At 38.3% G+C, this 20194-nt stretch overlaps 2 protein-coding genes across 3 annotated transcripts; both read right to left on the reverse strand.

Moving 5' to 3' along the window:
* Positions 1-355: 355 nt before the first annotated feature.
* On the reverse strand, positions 356-2630 carry LOC115753031 (WRKY transcription factor 71). Its single transcript, XM_030691502.2, has 3 exons — positions 2109-2630; positions 1562-1705; positions 356-1234 (listed from the first exon to the last, which is right to left on the reverse strand). Exons 1-3 carry the CDS (start codon positions 2480-2482, stop codon positions 847-849), a joined length of 906 nt encoding a protein of 301 aa, XP_030547362.1. The 5' UTR covers positions 2483-2630; the 3' UTR covers positions 356-846.
* Positions 2631-15360: 12730 nt separating this feature from the next.
* LOC115753005 (two-pore potassium channel 3-like) lies at positions 15361-20022 on the reverse strand. 2 transcript variants are annotated; one of them, XR_004016827.2, is made up of 3 exons: positions 18632-20022; positions 17282-17464; positions 15887-16079 (listed from the first exon to the last, which is right to left on the reverse strand). XR_004016827.2 is itself a non-coding variant. In XM_030691469.2 (2 exons), exons 1-2 carry the CDS (start codon positions 19765-19767, stop codon positions 15932-15934), a joined length of 1284 nt encoding a protein of 427 aa, XP_030547329.1. In that variant the 5' UTR covers positions 19768-20020; the 3' UTR covers positions 15361-15931. The 2 variants fall into 2 exon arrangements, 1 of the variants encoding a protein (XP_030547329.1); XM_030691469.2 differs by lacking the exon at positions 17282-17464 and having other exon boundaries at positions 15361-16079; positions 18632-20020.
* Positions 20023-20194: the final 172 nt, after the last annotated feature.

A 20194-nucleotide genomic window follows, 5' to 3' on the forward strand; every position in this document is an offset into this window, starting at 1 on the left:
ACTATCCATCAATGTTACATACATATATTTATATATGAGCGTGACATTATATTATATAGTTGATATACAGGCTAATTCAAGCTTTATTGTAGCACCTTTTTGACAAAAGCAGATCATCTCATCTTCTTAAAGTTGAAAATTTGAGACAATGCTTATCGAAGAAGTTCAAAACTTTCAAGCGGAAAATGAGCCAAAACATCAAAATGACTGTGACTTCTCTGCATTTTTCTCAACAAAGTTCTAGATGATTAAACGTTATGCCATTGCCAACCCTTTTTAGGCTTCTTTTTTTGACTTTCTTAGCATAATGAGCTAGATCTGTATAGCAAGGAAAAATCAAACTAAACTCACCTGGTCCAATACCCATAAATAACTGCAAATGGTTGCTCCAGAAAGAGAGAGTACATAGATATATTGGGTGACTCCATGAGTCAACAATACAATCATCATCATCATCGATAATCTCCTCTTAAACCTACTAGATATATAAAAACCTTAATACATGACAAAACATTTAAAAAGACCCAGCATTTGAATCTAATCTAATCTTCTTCTCTCTTCTCCAGCAGCTGGTGCAAAATTTCCTTACTGAGAGAGGAAAACATAAAGCTAACCAATGACCCACCAGTAGCTTAATCTAAGTGATCTTGATTTCCCTTTGTGGAAGTACCCCAAAAAAGTGAGATCATATGATTGAGGATGAAGTTAATGAATAGGGTTACCAGTCAGAAATGAAAAAGGAAAATGTAGTAGTAATTGATTACTGGCTATAGGTTGTAGCTCTACTAATGTATATATACAATAAACTAGGAGGGATTTTTGAAGATACTTAATTGGAGTATTAGATCATGGCTCTTGTTTGAAGAACATGGAAGGAACAATGTCTTGCAGGAGTCCATAGTCTGGTGGGCCTTGGTTATATTGCTGCTGATGATGGTGGTGATGTGTTGAGGTTAAAGCTTGAGGGTTATAAGCAAAATTTCCACCACCTTGGTTCATCATGTGAGGCACTTGAAACATCATCTCTTGAGGGTTGCTGTAGCCCGGGATGGCTGTGGTGGGTGCTGCAAACATGGACGTCGTGAACATCCCAGCCCCACTCCCCCGGAGTGTCGCCGGGATCGGGTGGTTGTGTTGGCCCTCGTAAGTGGTGATCACAATGGAAGGGTCTTGGAATGACCTCTCCACTCTCTTCTTGACAGTGCATTTCTGTGTGGTGCACCTGTAGTAGCTCCTGTAAATGGAGACAAACCAAATAGCAAAAAGAAAATGCAGGTTTCAGATAGATTGATTTCTTGGAATTATTTGAGGAAGGTAATGATTGACTTTGATGGCCCAACTTGAGGTCAAATTTAGGTTGGTGTAATGTGAACTTTGAGGAAGAAAAAGCGGAATAGAGTTCAGGACAAAATCTTTGAAAGGACAAAGTCGATTGCCTTTTACCAAATGTGTCTGTTCTCATGTCCAATTTGTTATCTTGTTGAGGGCTAAAAGATGAGGACAAAAAGCAATAGAGAGAGAGAGACAGAGAGACAGAGAGACAGAGAGAAACCAAACATACCTTGGGTAAGGGCTATTTTTTACAGCCTTTTGACCATATTTTCTCCATCTGTAACCATCTTCAAGATGATCAACTTCACTCTTTGTCATGAAGGCAAAACGTGGCTCTCTCTCTCTTTTTTCTCCCTTCTTCTTTGATTTGCTTCTGTTTTTTCCTCAAAAGCATGTAACATGTTATATTGCAAACAAAACACATGCATGTTCGGATGTAATTACCCTACAAATGACTAATCATTCAACTTTAAATCATGCAAAAAAGTACATAGTTTTCCGAGTCACAGTACAGTAAAGGACCAGGCTTGAATCGAGTATGCATGGACCGAGGAGAGCCTACTTGGTGATTCTTGACATGCACAAGATCATACCCACTAACAATCGATACACAAGATCATTCATACTAAGGTTTTGAATAAGTTCGATTTACAGATGCGCAGGTAATTATGCAAGAATAGGTACATGAGGACATACGTTGTTCGAGGCTCCAATCATAGTGGACGCCATCTTATAGTATGCATGAGCAGAAAGATAAAAGAGGAGAGACTCCTTACTGTTTCTTAGAACTTTCTCCGCCATCCTCACTCTCCTTCAACTGGGTCTCCAATCTCCTGCCTTTGCTCGAATCCTCCTCACCCCCGGCTTCAGTAGAAGAAGAGGAGATCGACGAATTCGGCGTCGCCGGATTGTGATTGGTGCTCTCGCTACCGCCTCCTAATTCCTGCTTCTGGTGGCCATACTCGACCGATGAAAGAACCTCAGAAGTCGACGGCGACAAGCCGAAAGTTGTCGCCAAGGAGTTGTAGTCGCCGGACCCTTGCAAGCAATCGGTGAAGCTCATGAATGGATGATCATTGTAAGCAGAGGAGAAATGGGAGCTCTGGAAAGGGTCATAGTAATAACTAGGGTTTCTATGCTCATCAGACATGTGGAAGGAGCAAAAGAGAGAGGGGAAAAAAATAAGAAGAGGAGGAGGAAGAGGAGGAAGAGGAGGAGAAGTTGTTGTTTGAAAGAGAGGTTTCTTGAAGTCTTCGTATAAATTTTTGGTTTGGTTTGGTTTGGGTTGTATGACTTTCACTAGGGCTTCTTCTCTTTCTTGTGGTGGTGATTTATATTGGGAGATGAAGGAGGTTTTCAAGCTTTGAATGAGACTCCACATTGTCACTTTATAGAGAAGGTTGACAAAACACCTTCCCAAAAAGTGGTTTCTAATGTGGAAACATCTCCCATTCCTTACACAGAACCCTTTCTACCTGTTGAACTTGGACTTTGTCCAAGATTTCCTTTTCTTGACCACTTTTTTTTTTGCAATTTATTAGTAGTGCCTAGCTATCCACGCTAATTGCACAATACACACCACATATTTTAAACGTACGAAGACATTCCTTTCATCAATCACAACCTATGTACATACCTACATCACAAATATAGAAGATAATTTAACTAAAGATGACAATTCCGCACTCCCTTGGCTATTCGTTTTTTCGAAAACCCTTCTCATATAGACTACAATCATATCTTGACAAGAGTTTGCAGGATCATTAGTAAAACGCCCTCTTTCGTTAATAAAGAGGTGGATGAAATCTTCGGAAAGCACGCCAAACCCATCACACGTTCGGACTTCGAGCTCGCCATGCTCGAAAGCCCGCGCACGAACTTTATCAACTCCACACTTCGCTAGATATCGACCGACCCGATTCTCCTCCTCTCTACGGAACGCATGTAATTACCAACGTCAATTATCCAACTTAGAAAATACCAAGGTGGGAAAATGGGGAATTAGAAGTCAGCGAAGACCACCGAATTGCAGTCATGGATGGCAAAATCCGAAAGAGAAAAGGTAGAGAGAGAGAGAGAGAGAGAGAGAGAGAGAATGCCTTTTTGGTGGGTGATGTTGAGAGAGAAAGCGAGCGGAGGATATGGTCAGCGATTCAAACTTCACTAATTGTGTTTCTGTCCTCCTTTTGGAATATAAGGCTTACACGTGTATTTTACCGGCACCGCCATTTTGACCGTAGCCCACATGTGACCCGGCACGTGGGTGCGACCCCGGCTCTTCCTCTTAGAGGGGGGCAAGGGAGGAATCTTCCACAAAGGAAAAGACAAACCTGCTCAAACGGCGTCGTTTATTATAATGGAAAATATGCAGCGAATGTGCGCAACCATCAAAATTTAAATATTTCGATTTCGAACCGGAAGAAAAAAAAAATCACGACTATAGATGACAAAATAATTACATATTAAACTACACTTTCATCTAATAACTTAAACTTTTAGAACAGTTGACAGTGATTTCATCAAATCTCACATAATATTAGATCAAGCTTCATTAAGCGTGACGTGGAGTGACAAAATTGATTTCGCGAGAAATGAATGAAAATTTTCGTCGGTGATAAAGATGTTTTTTAATTAACTAATTATTGTAAGCAATAGCCGAACGATCATTTTCAGGAATATATTTTTCAAATAATATATCTCCGTGAAATAAGCGGAGCCATAGAGTCAAAATCAGATCCCAATGATGATATTTATTCATTGGGGACTTGAGTTTGAAAAACAGATTTTTATTAGATCTACGAGATCGAGCGTCCATTGATATTGGACGGGAAAAATCCATTCGAGGTCTAGATAAATAAGGGTATTACCTAAATAAAGAAGTGACAATTACGCATTTTATTTTTGGTTAGAAGTGATGACTAGACATTAATTTAGTAGTTTCAAAATGGAACTATGCGGTGACTAAGCCAACGATTTAAATTCGATTCCACATGAGTTTTTAAGACGCTTGTATCGATTTCGATTTTTCAGGTTTTGCTTAATCGAAATTTCGCAATACATGTTGAAACTTTCGCAATACACAAACGTTAATACGAAAATTCGTATAAATTCATCTGTAGTTTGAATAATATTCATATGGTATTTTAAAGTAAAAGTAAAATAATATATTTCCATTAGCTGACACGCACCAAACGTCGCCGTCTTATCTCTGGAACCATGTGACGCCTTTTGGTCTCAATCTGGTCATTACCATATATCTCTTGTCGTTTCTCTCCTTTTGTTTATCATTCGTTGAACGCTATCATTATTTTACTAATTTTTTCATTGTTATCATTCTCCTAAATTAATCATTCATCACATTGACATTATGGAGTCGGGAGAATGTAGACGTGGAATCGATTTAAAATATAAGGACCAAGACTCTCTAGTAATTTCAAAAGATGCTCCCAACAATGAAATTGACTCACTTATATTTTTTAAATTTTCTCATTTATTTTTTTTTCGTGTCTAAAGACAGATGTCATTCATAAATTAGAATAATACTTGAGAGATCGAGAGGTACGTAGAAGGCTGAGATCTTCCGCTCCATTTGCAACGGCTTGCGGTGCACGTCTAGGATCAATATCCTCATCGCTATAGTTGTGCAGAGGCACCGAAATTTTTTTTTTTTTTTTTGGACGTCGAGGCACCGACATTAAAATGTTCAACATCCTTTCTTCTTTTGACTAGTTCATTTTCTTATTATTTTATAATTTTTCTTTTTTTTTTTTTCATTTTCCTCCTTTCTTGATTACGGCTACATGGAGTCGGTAAACGTTAGCACCACCATGGGAACAGCCCGCTCGTTTGGTGGCTGGAGCTAACTTTCCCAATATGCATATTTATTAGGTTGGCAAAATTCCAGGGTTATAATTGCAAATAAACCTCTGACTCACTGGGTCAATAGCAATGTCACTCTCATCCTCACGAAACTTTCTATTCAGCCCCCCAAAAGTTCTGATTCATACGAATCTGCCCCTGCGATGCCTGTTTAATTTCGGATCATGTTGAAATAGAAGTCTCTTGCCGATCGATGCCTGTCACCTATAAAAAAAAGAATTAAGAATTTCTCATTAATTTCGTGATTATGAGTATGATTAAAGCAAGGGTTTAGGAAGAAAAGGAGAAAGATTAGGAGTAGAATTTGACACGTGATTGTTTAGAATATAAAAAATAAAAATAAAAATCCAGAGCCTCACGACTCATCATCAATTAGGTTTGCGTCCACAATCGGATTCCTTACGTGTGAGATCGTATCACTGCGATTATTCTTCACCATCCCATTCGTCTTTTTTCAATCAGGTAATGATGATTAGCCGTTAGAACAAAATAATAATCACCCTTTTTTGAAATTTTTCTCAACTTTTTATATGTGGTCAACAATAGAACAAATTTCTAGCAACCATCAAATCCCAAGGAGGGCAAAAAAAGAGGCGGGGGAAAAATTGCAACCTTGAAATGATGCGAAACCAACTCTCACTTTGGGACTCGGTCGTTGAGAGCAACCAAAAAGTATTTCAAAGATCAGAAAAGGCGAAAAGCTTAGACTAATCCTCAAGTTAAATTTCACATTTTAAGTTTTTCAGCAGCGAGAAAGTAGTTAGGTTAAGAATTAATTGACACCCTTTTGCTAGGTTAAAGTAATACTCATGTTAAGGGCATTAACCAAGTTCTTTCATCTAGAGATTCCATGTCAAATGAACCAAGTCATCGTTGTCGAATTGTTAATTCCTCAGAGTTTGGTCATCGGGTCAACCCGAACGGTGGTCATCGGTCAATATCGAATGATGGATATGCATATGAATAGAATTTAGGGAATTAACAATCACATGAAGGAAATTTTTGTGTGCAACCATAGTAAATTGATAATCAACGTATAATATGATATATTAACAAGTTCATGTTCATTATTCTTAAAAGTAAAAATCCTTAAGAATCGCCTTTCAATAGTTATATAACTGTAATAACAATTCAATTAGGTATGAACATTAATCACATGCAAATTTAACATAAAACAAGGGAAATTCGAGTAATTTCATGATATCGAATGATTGGATATGCATACGGATAGAATTTAGGGAATTAGCACACATGGAATAAATTTTTTGGAACATATAATACCATATATCGACAAGTTCGCATTCATTCTTCTTGAAAGTAAAAACAAATTAAGAATCACCTTTTAGTAGTTATATAACCGTAATTATAATTCGATTAGGTATGGACATTAATCACGTGCAAATTTAACCAAAAAGAAGGGAAATTCAAGTAATTTTCCAATTCCGATGCCAAGAGATGTGATCGAGAATTGTCACGGGCTATACTTTTTATAGAGAGAACGTGCATAGAGTCCCCACAATAATCAAGAACATACAAATTGAAAACAAAAAAGTAAGACCAAGGGGTCTTTTCGATTTAAAAGCAGAATACAGGCAAGTGCTAAAAATTGCTAAAAAGATAAATGTTGATGGCCACGCCATAATTTGCGGCTAATTGTGTCCATATAACATCAAGATTTCAGCAGGCCACCATCATAGCCCATCAAAAAGCTAACTTTAGCTTTAGAGGAATAGAAGAATCAAAGCTTCCCATTGGCGATTTACTTGACCATGCACTAAAAAACATAGATCTAATCAAGTGATTAATAATGTTAATTTAATGACATAACTAAGTTGAATGATTCAAACTCCATTTTTCATTTTGTAAACCCCTCTCTCTCTCTCTCTCTCTCTCTCTCTCTCTCTCTCTCTCTCTCTCTCTCTCTCTTCTAGGTGTCCACAGGACTTATTAGGTCTACTATATTCCCTAGCAAAAATGTGTGACAGCTACCAACCTTATCATATGGTTAGTTGTTAAGCAACAAGGGGACTAGATTGCCACAGGAATGTCCTTATCTGCCAAAAACAAAACAAAAAAAGAGTCTCACTGAAAAGACAAAGCTGAAGATTGTTCACATATGAGTGAATGGACAGCCACCCAAAATTCACCTGGATTAACGTAGAAGCAGTTTAGTGTTGTGTGATTTTAATGGGGTTCAAGCCCATCTTAGGTTTGCTTCCTATCATATCCGATCGACGATGTCAAATGGATATCTCATGAACCCGAGATTTATCTGTTTAACATGAGTTTTCAGTCCTGAAAAATACAAAGGGTCTATGTGATGAACAAGATAACGTCCCACAAACCTCTCCACATCGCCATATGTCTCGCCGGTGACCGAACCGATGATGTAAGAAAGAAATAACTTCACAGATTAAAATTCGATGTTGACAAAGGATGCGTGGATTATGGGAAGTTCAAGATGTTAATGTGGCATGACATATAAATGAAGGGACGTTGATATGTATGTGAAAGTAATAGTTGATCAAATGGTGGGGTTAGCTTAAGAGGGAGGACTTTCTAGTATTAAAAATAGAGCATGAAATTGTTGACCTAAGTTGTGTCCATTATTCGTGACATAAAGTACGGTCTACATTCAACCAAAAAAGAAAATTTTTAAAAGTATGGTCTTATTTATTATCTAATTTTTCCCCGATTTTTTTTAGAAATTACTTGGTTATTGGAAGTCACTTTCGGATGAGAAAGAGAGAGGGAGGGCAGGTTTTTTGTTAGGTGCGCAATCCATGAGACGGCGACGCATTTCTTTGGCAGCAAAACCCACAAATTTGAGGCGTAAAAAAGGTTTGAAGCTTAAGACAAAATTTTTCAATTTCCTAAGGTTCAAAAAGTGAAATTATCCGATACCTAACTCATATGAACTGCCCTCCATCATTCCATAAAGGTACTTAAGATGTTGTTAGATTGGAGCGCATCATCTTACCTAGACCTCTATTATCCCAACTAAGCCTATATTCGATCATCTAGTTCGGTGATTTTGTGATTTCGCTTTAAAATTTCTTTTTTGTCCTGTCGGATTCTATATATGTTACGACTTTCATTTCATTACCGCTCACCGACATTGGCAACCCTAGGAGGGCTAGTGATGGCCCGGCCCCGCCCCCTAGGTTTAGGTCCCCAATTTATCTTTGGATGTGAAAAAAAAAAAAAAAAAGAATTACACACAATTTCACTGATTTATAATCACGCTATTGATATGGCCGTCTAGGAGTTGGGGATGCACTATCGATCTCCATTAACAATAAATGCACACCTTCTGTGTGTTCATATTTCTTGACAAATCCCTTTACACATGAAAGTTAAAATCATGAGTATGATATTGATTAGATTCCACTTACATGTCGTTATGATTTCCTATTTTTTGTAACTTCAATATAATGAAATGCGGGGTTAGATTGGAAAAATGATGAATAATATCTCAATCATTTACTCCTTTTAGAATCACCGGAGGAAAAGATAGAAAAAAGAATTTTTGGGCTACCAAGATAGCTGTATGAATCTATGTACTATGTTTATATCCTTGGTCGCAGAGAACCTAATACACAACATAAACAAGTTCATAATACCTATTATTTCATGTTGTATGTGTATGTATATATGTTGTGTTACCAGGATTCAAATTAATTCCAAATTTCTATGGTAGACCATATTAATTATGCATAATTCGTAGACTACATATCATACTCTCCATAACATCAACAGCAAGCTTAAACATGCACAATATCAAATGGTAAGCTCATACCATGTGAAGTGACTAAGGTCAAAAAAGAATAAAATTAAGGATACTTGATTTGAATTGGAGGATTATATAAAAAGTCAGTAGATAACTTTAAAAAAATTGAAAAGATATGGAAAATTAAAATGCCAAAAATGGCGCAAAAGACAGACGATTAGCCTTTTCAAAGCTACTCTTCCTTGTAATGCAAGAAAAATACTTCATTTATAATAATTTCCTTTTGGACACAAATGATAGTTTCCTCAACCTCTTCCACTGAACATATGATCTCTTAGTAATATAGTCACTTGAGTGATCTCAAGTGTATAGTCTAAGACTAATTTTTTTCCTTCTTCAATGCCCGGAAAATCAATTTTAAATAAACAAACTTTAAGTTCATGAAGGATCCTCTTAACCTTGTAAATCAGTTAAGACATGAACATATCTTGGTGAGATGACCTGACCCAGAAAATATTTGTTCCTAGAAATGCGGAGGATCAAGTTTATGGCATGTGTTTAATCCACCTACATAGAAGTCGGTTTCTTAACCGCTTAACCAGTCTTATTGGTTATCATCCTCAGTTACCTTTTTTGACAATTTTTCCTGTTTGAGAAATGCCTAGTATGGACCGATTTTTCGGAAGCGAGCTATACCATCAAACTATGCAATTCGTGCACGCCAAGCAGGATTAACCCTTCTTAATCTACATGAACGTTCAAAGTGATCAAAGTTCATCTTTTTAATCTCTAGTTATGTAACCATCATATGTAATAGATATAAACGACAAACATGCACGACTCGTTCTAATCATCAAACTGCAACATCACGGGGTCTCCTCTTTCACTTACTAAAGTGAAATAAATACAATAGAAAGAAGTGCACATTTTGAGGACCTTCTATCAAGCTACCGCCAAGATCACCCACTTGACAAAATTTATTAATTTTCAGATCTACTTGAGATTTCCAATGTTCATATTCCACCTGTGAACGCCGACAGAATTTTTTGCACTAGTTAAAAGGAAAGTGAAGAACACATCATGTCACATTGGTCACCTTGACCGAAACCTCTTATCATTTTATTTTCCCAATTGTTTTTTTCCTTTTTTTTTTTTTTTGCCATGTTGTGATGCCTGTCATTTACTTTGACTTGCTGGCATGTAAAGTCAAATTGCTCTTGTCACACTATTCATCAAATACTCCACTAGGAATGTTCCAATAGAGGTTAAAGTATAGCCCTGTTGGCTGTATAATATATGTTAAATGGCAGCGTAAGTTGCGCATTCTACAATGAGCACAACATTGATTGTGTCTTTCACCTAACCCATCTAGATGGTTAATAATTTTTTTCTTCGTCGGAGTTTTCTGAGAGTCCAACTAACATCTGCTGTTTGAAAATCTCCATGTTACATGCACATTGGATAATTGTAGAATACATAAGTCGCATTGTAAGTGGTTTTTACAAGAGAACGCACTGCTATTGTGATTTGAAATGAGCCCCTTATTTTGTCTTGTAGCGACGGAGAACTTTTTGTGCAAATATAATCGTATGCCCCTTCGTTGCAAATCAGTTTAGGAAACTACTTCATCAAACTGATTAGTTGCTTGTGGACTCAAATTCGTGACATAATTTAATAGAACTAAATCTTAAGTAGGAAAGATGGATATGCTAATAACTTGTTGATTAAATTTCTCAGATGTGAAAAGGTCTACTGGGTTTGATTCTTTTTCGTAGGCTAAGAAGCCCATTTGACTGATTCTAACCACCAAAGCCTCCTTCACATTCATCTGCTATCTGCATCACTTAAACATTTTTTTTTTTTGTTATTGTCATAATTTGAATCTCGCAATTATGTGCCCCACCAGTATACTGACAACTATGCAAAGGGAAAAAGAAAGGCAAGGACCCCCCATGTTTTTACAGTTAGATTAGGATTTCTTTGGATTTGAAAAATCTAATGTTTGATTGAGTCATGGACTGTCATAGATTCCAATAGGACAGGTTGACCTGGCCATTTGTGCATTAATTCAAGCTTACCTTTTCAATAATGCTTCTTTTCCCTCCATTCGAGCAAACGCTATGTACTCATTCACTCAATAGTGGCTCTCTCTCTCTCTCTCTCTCTCTCTCTCTCTCTCTCTCTGTGGCGCGCTCTCTCTCTGGGTTCCCCTAGTCAAGGTCAGTGAGACAAAATTCTATCGCTATGATTCAAGAATTCAAAAGGGTACTGCAATGATTCTTGTATAAAGTCACATTATTGGGAAGACCGATGACTTGGTCTGCATTACTGTGGAATTTTCTATGACCTGTCTGTCAAAGTCTCAACCCACTGTGGCTTCATGGAAGTGTTGTCTTTATAGCACACTTCAAAAGGAGGTCCAATGGGAGGACAATGTTCTTTTTTCTGGACAGATTGAGAAGATGAAGAAATGAAAAAAAAAAAAATGCTATTGGAGAACACGAATGTGCAAAGGTTGGGTTAGCTGGTTTGCCTTTTTGTCCAATTCAAAATTAGTCCTGACATGGTAATCTCACTAATCTGCAGCTGACAATTGGAGGCCCCTTTGTCCTATCAAAGGGAAAAGGTGCTCACGATGAGCAAGAATTATTGGGACTTGCATATACGTTTTTTAAAAACCAGAAGTCAAGAGCAGCATGTGTACAAACAGATGAAAATGGTGTTCTTGCTATTTAGAGTTGAAAGGGCATAGCACATATGAATCACAAAGATCGAGTCACTATAACTGATGGAACATGCCAGACACACTCACTTGTGACTTTATTGTCCAGGCTCTTGGAATATCTGCATGCATTGTAAATAGAGTCGTGATATGTTCATGTGTTAGCGCGCGGTGCAACGTGATTCGTGTATGGATTTTTTGTCCTTCTTCAAAATCGGTTTCTTTTGTCCATTTGTCATTTATACAACATATAAATAGATAAGCCTATTTGATTTTTCTTCTTTTCTCAATTCTTTTTAATGACGGTGAGTAAATGAAAAGAGACATGGAAACAATACTTGATTTTCATTTTCAAAAGCTTGACATTGACATTTCTGTCGATAAATGACACAGGGGGGACCATTTGATACCTTTTCGGCTAAATAACACCCTTTTCAAATCCACTTACCAAACTACCCACTAATTACCCTCTAAGGGTTCACTTGACTGCGTATGATAACCACTCTATTTCTCTAATTTTTTATTTTTCTATTTTCAAAAATATATTTGGAACATAAATCCGTTTGGTAACGCAATTTTATTTTTCTATTTTCGAGACAAAGTTTTAGTCTATAAATAGGTTTGGAATAAAAATAAGAAGTTTTTTATTTCTAGAACAGAAACAAAAATGAAAACTCTTCTCATCGCTTACTCCTTCTCTCTTGAGTGCGTTCTTCCTCTCCCTTGCATCCATATCTCTCGCATGCACAGACTCGGCCAAAATTCTCCATCTCCTATTCACTCGAGTTCCATCGCCGCAGGGAGCCTCACCATCACTGTCAATTGTCTATCGCCACAACTATAGATTTTCCTCTTGTCACAACCCTAGCTCCATGGCAACCCTAGCCTTAGTCGCAACAAGGTGAGTGTCTCTCTCCTCTTTGGCATCCAATTCGCTTTCGATTCACGATCAATTGGTGTTTTAAATAGCTCGTACAATCTGATATGGAAATGTTTTCTTTCAATTTATTCGCTTATTTTCTTTTATCAACAATCATAGAATAATATATTGATGTGATCTTGACATCAAAGCTCCTGTGCTTGAATTGGTACACCATCTCTAGATGTTTAGTACCAAGTATCCTTTTGCTAATCGGTTGATCGTGCTAACTGGTGACAATTCTTCTGTTCATTTCAACATGTTGGTCTATCATTTATATGATTAAAGAGTGGGTTATTCGTGCCTATATTCCTTGCAATGGGGATTTGATATACTTTGGTGATACTTTGTGGTCAAAGACCACAAAGTATTAGTTATGATCTTTCCCTTCCCTTTTCAACATTTTGAAGTAAATTAAGATAGGAAAGTAGCAATCCATGGATCAATGGGCGCACATGATAACTATTCTATTTCTTCATTTTTTTTATTTTTATGTTTCCTGGGATAGTTTTGAATCATAAATCTATTTAGTAATACAATTTAATTTTTTTATTTTTGTGACAAATTTTTAGCCCAAAAATAGGTTTGCAATAGAAATGACAAGTTTCTACTTTTCGATTTCTAAAATAGAAATAAAAATAAGAATTCTTATCATCGTTTGCTCCCTCTCTCTCGCATGCATTCTCCCTCTCTTTTGCGTCCATGTTGCTGGTTGTCTGTCGTCATCCGCCAGTCATAGATCAAGGCCCGACAAAGGAAGAACGAAATCTAGCGACCATAAAAAAAAAATGAAAAAGAAAGAAAAAATGATTAAAAAATTTATACAATATTGATTTTTTTCTAAATTGGATAAAATATAGAAGTGTTTTAACAATATGGGTCGGGTCGGGTCGGGTATGAGTCGTTAGATTTTTTTTTTTTGGTCAAAATGAGTCGTTAGATTTGTATTGCAAGAAAATGGATCAAAACAGGTTAAATGGGTCGCACCATTCTCGACCCGACCCGCTCATTTGACACCTCTACTCTCCACCACTGTCGGATGTCCGCCACCCCGACCATATCTCCGCATCTCGTCACAACCCTAGCCTCCATTGAACAATAAAAATTTCATACTGTTATTAGCTTGAACATAAAATTTGTGTGTTTCTCTACTTAAAAACTTGCTCAGAGAATAAAAATAGAAAAATCTGTTTCGGACAATAAATTGTTCCCAAGAACAAAATGGTTATCATTGGCACCCCAATTTGCCCAAAAAGGTATTAACAAATTCCCATACACACTTCAACAAAATTGATGGCCAATTTGTTCAATCAGTTTAAGCCAAACGGGTTTGTTCTGGCAAAAGATGGTGTGAAAATAGCTAACCTTGGAAATGTATTTCAATAAGATATTTAGGATATTTCATAAATGAAGAATGTGTTTGGGAATGGCTTCTCGAAGGCTTTGGCCAAATGCTAAGGCATTTGACAAATCTTTTGGAGAGCTTCAGGGAAATATATTGCATTTCCAAAATCCTATAGTCCCTTAGCCCAAGCAAGTCCGTAGGTTTTAGCATTTCTAGAACGTTAATGCATTTTTTTTCCTCCAATTTTGCCATCGCTAAATTTTCGAAATTTCTGAAAACGCTCTCACCATTGACCAGCTCATGCGACGTCGGCAATGATGCCTGATCTTACTGCCGTCGGGCCTCACTTGAGGTCACACGACTTCAGGCAACGGTAACCTAGGGTTGCGTGACCAGGCAAGCATCGTGAAGGTTCACCTGAGATCATGCAACCTTAGGCAACAGTGACTGATGTCAGATCTAGCTCCCCAAGGGCTGGAGCCCTTTGCCGAACTCTAATGAAGAGTTTGAGTTCTTTTTTACTTTGGCTTTACAAGTGTAATTTTTACAAACACCATTTAAATCAAATTTCTTCCCTATATACTTTTAGATTACCCTTAACCAAATACAATTTGCATTTCAATAAAACCCTTTAACCTAAAATCCTTTGTATTTCCCCAAAAGCTCTCCTCAAAAGCACAAGCGCAACCGAATTACTTATAAAGTATGAATCCCTTCTCTCTCAAAATATGTGTGTTTGTTATTGGTTTGGCTGATTATGGAGGAAAGGAAAAGAAAGGAAGAGAGACAGGAAATTGAGAAAAGAACAAAGAAGATTACATCGGCAAGTCAAATCATTGCAAAAGTGACGGAGGAAGGAGGCTCTGGCAGGAAGGGTGCAATAATTCAATTTCCTTCCTTCTATTTCCTCGAGCTCCAAAGCAACGAATCATTTGTCAGTGATAATTAATTCCTTCCATAATCACACAAGAAGCCGTCTAATCATAGAAGGACGACGAGACATATTCACAAAGCTTTTGTGGTAAGTCGTTCAAACGTAGAGTCGCAAAATCAAATGAGCTTTCAGAGGCCTGTTTAAAATACGCTGTCTTTCTGGATCTTACGAATATATACGTAATGCAAATAAGGCATATAAACCTACGCGTGGAAATCTAATTTGAGTACCCTTTTTTTGTTAGCATTTTCTTTATAAATCTAGAAATTTCCTTCTCGGAGTCGCTTGAGAGATTGTCTTATAAAGATAAATCACCGCTCCACTTGGCAATGCTTCCGAAAAGATCCCTAATGTAACAAAGCAGCTAACTGCAAAAGGACAGACATACCTTACTTTCCTTGAAGATATCACGCAAGAACTGATCCTATTTCCGGAACAGCCCTAATCAAATGGTGGATGTAATCAACACAGAGAAGTTAGAATAGTCCACAGAGAGAGAGAGAGAGAGAGTCCTATAAAACTTTATTTTTACTTCAAATACATACACTTCATAGAGCAAATAAAAGGTTCGGCAGTTGTGTAGCCGAAGATACACAATTCTCTATACATAATTGGCAAAAGCCCTTTAACTTTCTGGCCTTTGGCAAAGAATAATTCAACCTAGTCTCTAATGAAGGAAAGGAATATGTACAGAATCATTCCTACTTGAAATTGTATTGTCTTTCTCTATGCATCCTCTACCTCAGGCCCGTTTCAAAGAAGGCAGAACGAGGAGAAATCCATGCCTTGTGAAAATACTTGTAGTCATCAACCCGGCAGTGCAATTGACAGATAGAGCCCAACAAAATATACATATGCAATGCACATGGACAAGCATATGGGGAAGCAGTTCAATGAGGAGGACACGATGTAGATGGACTGACCAATCAGGCAGGCAATCTCCAAAAGCATCATTTCTGTATCTGAATATCACCAGCACAGAAATTGTTTACTTTCCTTAAGATGAGCATTATCTTGCAATTTTCTCTCCTCCTCTAGGTGCATTATGCAAAGCGAAGAGCTTATCTCGATTAGTGACGACTTTCCATGAGATCAGCAAGAGTAATCTTCCCACAATTGCCCGAGTCTAACCGATCAAACTTATTGCAGATCTGCATTATGTCTTTCTCTGATACTTTTTTCATCTCTTTTAACTTGTAGATGACATACTCGGATTTACTGCACAAAGACACCAGCAGTGAATTTCACAATAGCTCCAAGTATGATAGAAACATTTAGAAATTGGCAAAATAAAGCATTTTATAGCTATATTGAATATAAATATAAGCTTAAATCTGAGTAGAATCACCTACATGCAGTTTAGGTTCTCCATAACTTCAACAAACTATATAGGTTTAGAGGATATTCGATCAATTATCCCATAACAGACGAATTTTCAAGACTATTCCCACCAATTTGAACAGTAAATATTATGAGAGAGCGCTTGCAAAGTACAAAGATACCAAGTGAAAAGCCAAACAAGCTAGCACCTTGCACAGCGTAGCCCATCTTTCACAACACACTCCGTAACACACTGAACTTGCACAACCACTTTTGCATCGTTGAAATCGCCAGCAAAAACTAACACTTTTCTCAATGCAAAGGTTTGACAGAATGACTTACTAAGCTGGAACCTCAATCACTGGCCAAAATATTAAAAAAAACCGGGATCTCAATCGTCCGCTTCAAAGAAGTGTAACCTTTTACTGCACCAAGAAGGGCCAACAAAGAGGATTTTTGTCCCTAGGATCAGAAGTTAATTGTACGACATGCTTCAAATAAGAAAAACTGGTGGGAATTTGGATGCGGCAACCTATATACTCCACTTAGTAAAAAAAAAATGATGGGAATTTGGATGCATCAATCTATAAACTACTTTTAATGAAGCAGCAAAGTGAATCCATAGTGATTATACTGATTATCACTTTTGAAGTTTTCCGGATGGTTTTTTATTTAAAATGTCAGCAATAAGACTCCACATCCGACCCTCTCTAATCCAAACTTCATTGCTAGATCAAGAACACTCTCAAAAAATCATGCACGCAATATGGGAAACAACATAGAACGAGGAAAATTCCTAATTTGATATTCCTGACAATCACAGAACAAGAAAGTGCAGAAAACCAAAACAACATAAGCAGATCATATTTTATGATATTAACATGTTACTGCTATCATAACTTTAAAGGTACGCATATCCTCTCACAGTAAAGAAGATTCAAGACTTAGTGCTAAGAAGACGCTTTGGTTTATAGTTCTACAGGTAAGAAACCATTTAATGCGAAGATTTAGACAATCTCCCTGCTACTTTCTGTTCAAAAACTCAACTGGAAAAAAAGGGGAACAGAAGTTCTACAACAAGAGAAAAATCATAATCTGACATTTCTGATGAGGGAAAGATCCTTTCTTCCTTTCACTAGGGAGTGATAAGGAATGGAACGAAACAAGATTTTTGAACTTCTGCTCACTGTTCAGCAGCCCATCACTTGACTGATGGTATGGAACACCTTAGGATTAGTTTTTGTGTGATAACGTCACTCTCACAAAAAATGAACAACAAATTTCCGCATGTCATAGGCCGGCAAGCAAATGCTATCTAAGCACTGAGAATGCACAGCAAAAAAGTACAGAAAATCCAAGCATTGAAATTAGAGATAACGAAACGGTACTTTGGAAAATAAAGGACACATGTTAGAGAGAAGAAGAGTGTTCCCAATCCTAAGTATCATTTTCCATTAACTATCATAAATTCAGCAAATTATTATATTTTTTATTGACTTAATTACTCATTCTGCGTAGATTGTAGACTAGCTGACCTTACCTGAAACAGATTTTTGGGTCGTGCAATGATAGATTATTAAAGGCTATCCTGCCCAAAGTTCTTTCGGATGGCAATAAGGTTAGAACTATGCAGTTCTATTCTTTCTTGCATGCTCTGTTTTGCTAGGTGAGATCAAAGTAGTATCTTCTCCATAACCCTTCTATTCTTGGATTAAACCCTTTTTTTCTTTCCTCTTAAACTCATTATGCAAAAGAGTAATATTCTGTTCAGGACGACCAGGTCAGATACTTAACTGCCACATAATAAATGAGGCCTTCTACAATAACATTCGAGAGACATATAGAATCTACGTTCACAGATTTCCTTTTTCTTCTTCTTATCCTTTATTAGTTGAGTACCCCAAAGTTATAAAAAGTGGTAAAAACTCAGTCACAGAGAAGAAAAAAGCCAATAAACATGCTGTCCACATTTACTAAAGACAACATGCATTTTCAGTATCAATACCATTATTTCCGTACTTTCCTCATAATAGAACAACAGAATAATTCATATTTGCTCAACTGCTTAAACGGTTGAAAAAAGTTTAAGATTCAACTAGTAATACTACACTATTGGGCATAACCCAATACCTTTTCTATGACCTTCAACTCTTCCCTTTTGAGAAATACATATTGAATTTTAATAGTCCAGGTCACATATCCACAACTCAGATAGTTAAAGATTCTTATATCATTCAGACTACATGATTTATCTGCCAAAAGCACCCACTCCCACTAATTCACATTGTTTCAATTACTAAGAAGCTAGAAGTTTAGAAATGCTCAGAGCATCTCAAATAGCAAGGTGAAAAGAAGCGCTGAAAAGGAAGCATAGATGTGCATCGTCTTCCCAAGAGTTATGCTCGTTGAAGAAGGCAACCTCAGCGGACACTACTGGATAGTAAGCATACCTTACAAATCCATTGTTGTCAATATCAGCCGCAAGAAACTCGGCAATGGTCATGTCCTGACCTAGCACCCACTTGGCTACCCTTCTCTGATGCTTGTCTACTCTTGCTTCAGCCAGAAACAGAAATGCTCGAGCAACAGCAAGAGTGGATACAAGCAACCAAATTGAAGCAAAAATACGACCAGGCAACGAATTAAACGCCTGATCACCGTAGCCGACAGTAGTAACTGACATCACAGAAAGGTAAAATGAATCCAACCAATCAAGGTTCTCAACAAAATGCATGACCCCAGCACCAATCCCAATACAGATAACAACCACACCCAGTGCCAATGCCACCTTCATTCTTATCCTCATCCTCCCCTTCTTCAAATCGAAAATATATGTCCCCGCTAAATCCTTCTTCTCTCCGTCACTCTTCACTGACCTCAACATGTAGTTCTCTTGCAAATCGAGCACGTAACTGACCATCCCAGTGAGCAAAATATCCACAAAACCAAATCCCACCAGCACAAACATTATAGAGAAAAGCTTCGTAGCAACACTATTCGGTGTAATATCGCCATAACCAATCGTGCACATCGTGACGATACAAAAATATAACGCGTCCACAACCGGGTGAGTCTCCGTTGCAGAGAAACTATCCCTGTTGACCCAATAAATTATCACGCCGAGCGACAAGTACATTACCAGAAGCAAGACGGCCTGGCGTATAATCGACGGTGAAGCGAACTGTGGCTTCCCCAGCGCGCTCTGCCTGTTGAGGTCGTTGATCACGGCCATGGCGGGGGCGGTCTTGGAGCGGTGCAGATTGCTCTTGCTCCAGAAGAAATTAGGGTCGATCAACCAGGATTGCTGCTGCGGCTGCTCCGGCGGCGGAACCGCCGGGCCCGGCGGGGCCTCCAGGAAGGAGGAGGAAGAGGAGGAGGGCCTCGCGGGGTGGAGGGAGAGGGCGGCGGCCTCGGCAATCGGGGACGCGTCGCGGTGGGGCGGGGAGGGGCCGAAGATGAGGCGGTCCTTGAGCTCCGACGGAGTGAGAGGGGGAGGAAGGGCGATCTCGTCGTCTTCGGGGAGGGAGAACAGCGGCGGCGGCCGGATTCCCGGGCTAGCGTATTGCAGGAGAGGGTCGTTGTCCATGGTCGACAGCTCGATCCGAGCCGCCACTATCTGCAGAAATCGGTTCCCGGCGAAGCCACTGAGAGAGAGACAGACAGAGAGAAGAGAGAGATGCGCTTCGCTCTTCGCTGCGATGGGAGTGAAGATCTCTCTCTCTCTCTCTCTCTCTCTCTCTCTCTCTCTGTCCGGAGTTGACGTGGTCTTCGGTTTCAGTTCAGAGGAGGAAGAAGGCGGTTACGGGGGCCGTTGCGCGACGCGCCGCGCCGGGGCGCGTGGAGTTCGGTCACGTCCACGTGAGCCACCTGATCGATCTGCGCGGCTCGGAGCTGGATTGGTGCGTCCGTGTCGTTTAGCCAGACTGATGCGTCGTTTCACATTTATTAGTATCGTTATTTTATCATTGTAGCCATAACGTAGAATTAATTATAAAAAAAAAAAAACAAATGTA

This window comes from Rhodamnia argentea, chromosome 9 (assembly GCF_020921035.1).
Source record: "Rhodamnia argentea isolate NSW1041297 chromosome 9, ASM2092103v1, whole genome shotgun sequence".
Taxonomy (NCBI): domain Eukaryota; kingdom Viridiplantae; phylum Streptophyta; class Magnoliopsida; order Myrtales; family Myrtaceae; genus Rhodamnia; species Rhodamnia argentea.